The 3,450-nt window shown below is 54.5% G+C and overlaps 1 protein-coding gene across 1 annotated transcript in view; it reads left to right on the top strand.

The window, feature by feature from the left end:
- EBF4 (EBF transcription factor 4) overlaps window positions 1-3,450 on the top strand; it is a 59,392-nt gene that overhangs the window by 8,866 nt on the left and 47,076 nt on the right. Inside the window, exons 2-5 of the mRNA XM_019645676.1 lie at window positions 1,421-1,577; window positions 1,786-1,849; window positions 2,025-2,080; window positions 2,741-2,754. Coding sequence (XP_019501221.1) covers window positions 1,421-1,577; window positions 1,786-1,849; window positions 2,025-2,080; window positions 2,741-2,754 — 291 coding nt within the window. The remainder of the gene's footprint in view (window positions 1-1,420; window positions 1,578-1,785; window positions 1,850-2,024; window positions 2,081-2,740; window positions 2,755-3,450) is intronic.

The following is a 3,450-nucleotide window of genomic DNA, read 5'->3' as shown; positions in this document are numbered from 1 at the left end:
AGACCAGGAGGCGGGGATCACGGGGAACCATCTTGGAGGCTGACCGCCACACATGGGGAGCACTGGCCTGAGATAGGTCAAGCAGGGTCCATTTCTGGAGGGTGTCCCAGGGCCCCCCACATACATATGTGCATGCTATGAAGCCACATTTCCCAGCAATTGTGGCCATAGCGCTCTTTTGTAGAGGAAGGGTCTGGAGCTATGAGAGATCTAAGACCTTACCCAGAAAGGTCATGCTGGAAGACCTTGACCCAGAAAAGAATGCTTAAGCTATTTTTTGTGGCCCTGTATAGTCTAGCACTTCCAATACAGCCTTTTCTCTCCTCACGTCACTTTTTGAAATCTGTGGTCCGGTGATACTAGCCCTCACACCTACAGCTATTTCTTATGCTGTTAGGTCTGCTCTTTTGTCTGCTACATCTGTTGAACTCTTATTTGTTCCTCAAGAACCAGGGGAAAAGCCACCACCTCCATGAAGTCTTCCCCTCATCTCTCACAGAAAGAATTCATTTTTTCTTCCTTTGCTTCTATAGTTTTTCATACAGTAACATATTTTGGGGGGCACCCACCACTTTGTCTTGTGTTATAGCTCTCCGTCTTCCCTCCCCTTCTAGGCATTTCACTCCAGCCCCATTCAAAGCCATGTGTCCAATGCTTGGTACATCATTGGGGTTCAGGAAATATTTGGTGAATAGGGCCTTGGTTCTTCTCCTCCTGCTCTCATCCTGGCTTTGCTTCTGGGAGTGGTTTCTGATGAGCCGGGAGAAAGCCCTTGGCAAGGCCAGACCAGAAGACTCTCCTCCCCAAGGGAGCCAGTGGCTGTCTTTCCCAAAGCATGGCAGCACATACCTCCACATCTGGAGAGGGCTTTCCCCACCTTCAGTCATAGCCCAGGGTCCAGACTGGGCAAACTAGTGGCCCTTAGCCAGTTTGATATCTCTAAGAGTCATGGACAGCATCGTCTCTCAGGCAATGCTGCAGGTTCACATATACAGCCATGGACTGGGGTACATACAATGGATATTTGTTGCAGAGCCTCCCAGCTGCCCCTTGTTGCCCTAAAAGGCAGTCACAGGAGCCTCTGGTCAGCAAGATAGGTTGTGCAGACATTTGGTTTTGGAGATCAGCCTTTCAAAATATGGGGTCCAGGGAAGAACCTTGAGGGACGCCTCTGTTGTGACCTGCTATGCCTCCTATTCCCAAGGGAGCAGGCTGGGGTGACCTCTGGGCTTAGAGGCCTCTGTCTGGAACTGAGATGGCTCTGGCAAGGGTGCATTGGACCCATCCAATTTATTCCTTGCCCCGACTCTTGACATATCAGAGCCAAGTCCTGGCCTGCCCACCTACCTGGTTAGAGACGATGAGGTCTTTCTCTTCTGAGGGTACTTCCGGTGGTTTCCCAGCTCTTTTCCTCCTGCAGTGGCGTGGGCCTGGCACGAGCACATTTTGAGAAGCAGCCTCCCTCCAACCTCAGGAAATCCAACTTCTTCCACTTCGTGCTGGCCATGTATGACCGGCAGGGGCAGCCTGTGGAGGTGGAGCGCACAGCCTTCATTGACTTCGTGGAAAAGGACCGAGTGAGAGGCTCGTGGGCTCAGCTGGACGGGGCATGGGGGAGAGGAGGCAGGAGGGCTTCAGGGGTCTCCCTTCCAATGAATAGGTGGTTGAGGAGTGGAGAAAGGGGAGTGAATGGATGGAAGGGAGGGGAAGAAGGGAGGGTTAGGGAGGCGGGCTGGTGGGGTAGCTGCAGGGTTCCTGAGCGTGCTCCCCGTCTTGGCCTTGCAGGAGCCTGGGGCTGAAAAGACGAACAATGGGATCCACTACCGCCTCCGGCTGGTGTATAACAATGGTGAGCGAAGCCCACTGCCCACTGGGTACCAAAGCCCCATGGGACACATAATGCCCTGTCATCAGGGCTGAGGAGGACCCTGGCTCCAGGTGGGGAGGGTGTGGAGTGCACTGCAGTCATCAGAGGCCACAGATGCTCCCCATACAGCAAGCCCTCTCCACCTTCCTGCCCTTAGGACTTCGGACAGAACAGGACCTCTATGTGCGCCTGATTGACTCCATGTCCAAACAGGTGAGCCAACCCAGAGGGTGCTCGGGCCATCCCACCCTCTTCTCAGACCTCAGCTCCTTGTGATCTGAGCGAGCATCCTTGTCCCTGCCCCTGCCTCCCTGTGCCGTCCTGCCCACTGGTCCGGCTCCCTTGGTTCTCACCCCAGCTTATGGCAGGAGGATTGTGGTCCTTACCCTTAGTCTAGGAAAAGGCAATATTTTTCAAAGACTCCCATCCTAAGTCACATTCCCTAGGAGCCCAGCCTAGGTGGGGATTCATGTACACGAGGCTTATTGGGAAGGCAGAAAGGGGGCTCTCAGGAGAAGGGAGGGAGGTAGGCAGGACAGGGCAGGGTGGGGTCTCCGCTGGAGTCCAGCCTCAGCCTGATCCACAGGGAACTCTGAAGAAGGAATGGCATCAGAGCTGTCCCCCCTTGAGGCAAGGAGGCCAGGATTCTGTGCCCTGTATCAGTCAGTCATTGTCTGGGGAGCACTCCCAAAGGGAGCTTGCAACTTTCTAGACAATTTCAGGCAAGGCAGCTCTTATCCGCTGAAAACCATTCTCAAGAGAAAGCCCTTATCAACCAACTGGGGGGTGGGTGCACACTGGTCCAGGAAAGGGGACTGGGTGGGGCCCCAGAGCTTCTGCTGCAGCCCCTCAGCGCCCTGATGGGCTTTGCAGAATTGTGCGCGCTGGTAAGGAGGGAGCTGAGTCTCAAATGGGCTCATCAGCTCTCCCCACACCCCAATGCAAGGTGGAGACTTGAGCTTTCTCACACAGGCAGGGTCTTCCAGCAGCCTCCACACAATCCCAGGGCAGAGGAAGAAATGGTGTGTTTTCTACAAAGCCTGTGGTCCCCATGGTGGGAGATACAGACCAGACAGTGACAAAGTGGGATTGTGTGGGGGACGAGTGTTGAAGCGGTTGGAGGAAGTCTGAGAGAAAGGGACCCCACAAGATGGCTAGGAAGCCCAGGAGGTCATAAAATGGGAAGCCAGGTGTGCAGTTTAGGAAGCTCGCTCCTTGCTTCAGGAGTGGAGGCTAAGGAATCCATGAGGAGGTGATCCAATAATCCAAGGGAGAGGCGCTGGCCTGGATTGGGGCAATTAGAAGGGTGTGGGAAGACGCTGATTAGCTGGCTGGGATCGCCTAGAGGACAATGCCCGTGAGCAGAAGCAGAGGTCCACGGGAATGGTGGGCATAGGAATATCTATTCCCACTTTAGCCTGACGTTGGTCCTTGGTCTGAGAGCCTCCCTGGCCCCAAGCAGAGCTGGATCTGCAAAAAAGCTGCCCAAGGAGAAACAGAATCAATAAACCTCATGCCACTCTTGCCCACCCTGGTGGTAGTCCTGGTTTGGGGAGCCAGACTCCCAGGTCCTGCTTTGCACT

Source organism: Hipposideros armiger, unplaced genomic scaffold (genome assembly GCF_001890085.2).
Source record: "Hipposideros armiger isolate ML-2016 unplaced genomic scaffold, ASM189008v1 scaffold_94, whole genome shotgun sequence".
NCBI classification, from domain to species: Eukaryota; Metazoa; Chordata; class Mammalia; order Chiroptera; family Hipposideridae; genus Hipposideros; species Hipposideros armiger.
This window is presented reverse-complemented; position numbering and strand designations above follow the sequence as displayed.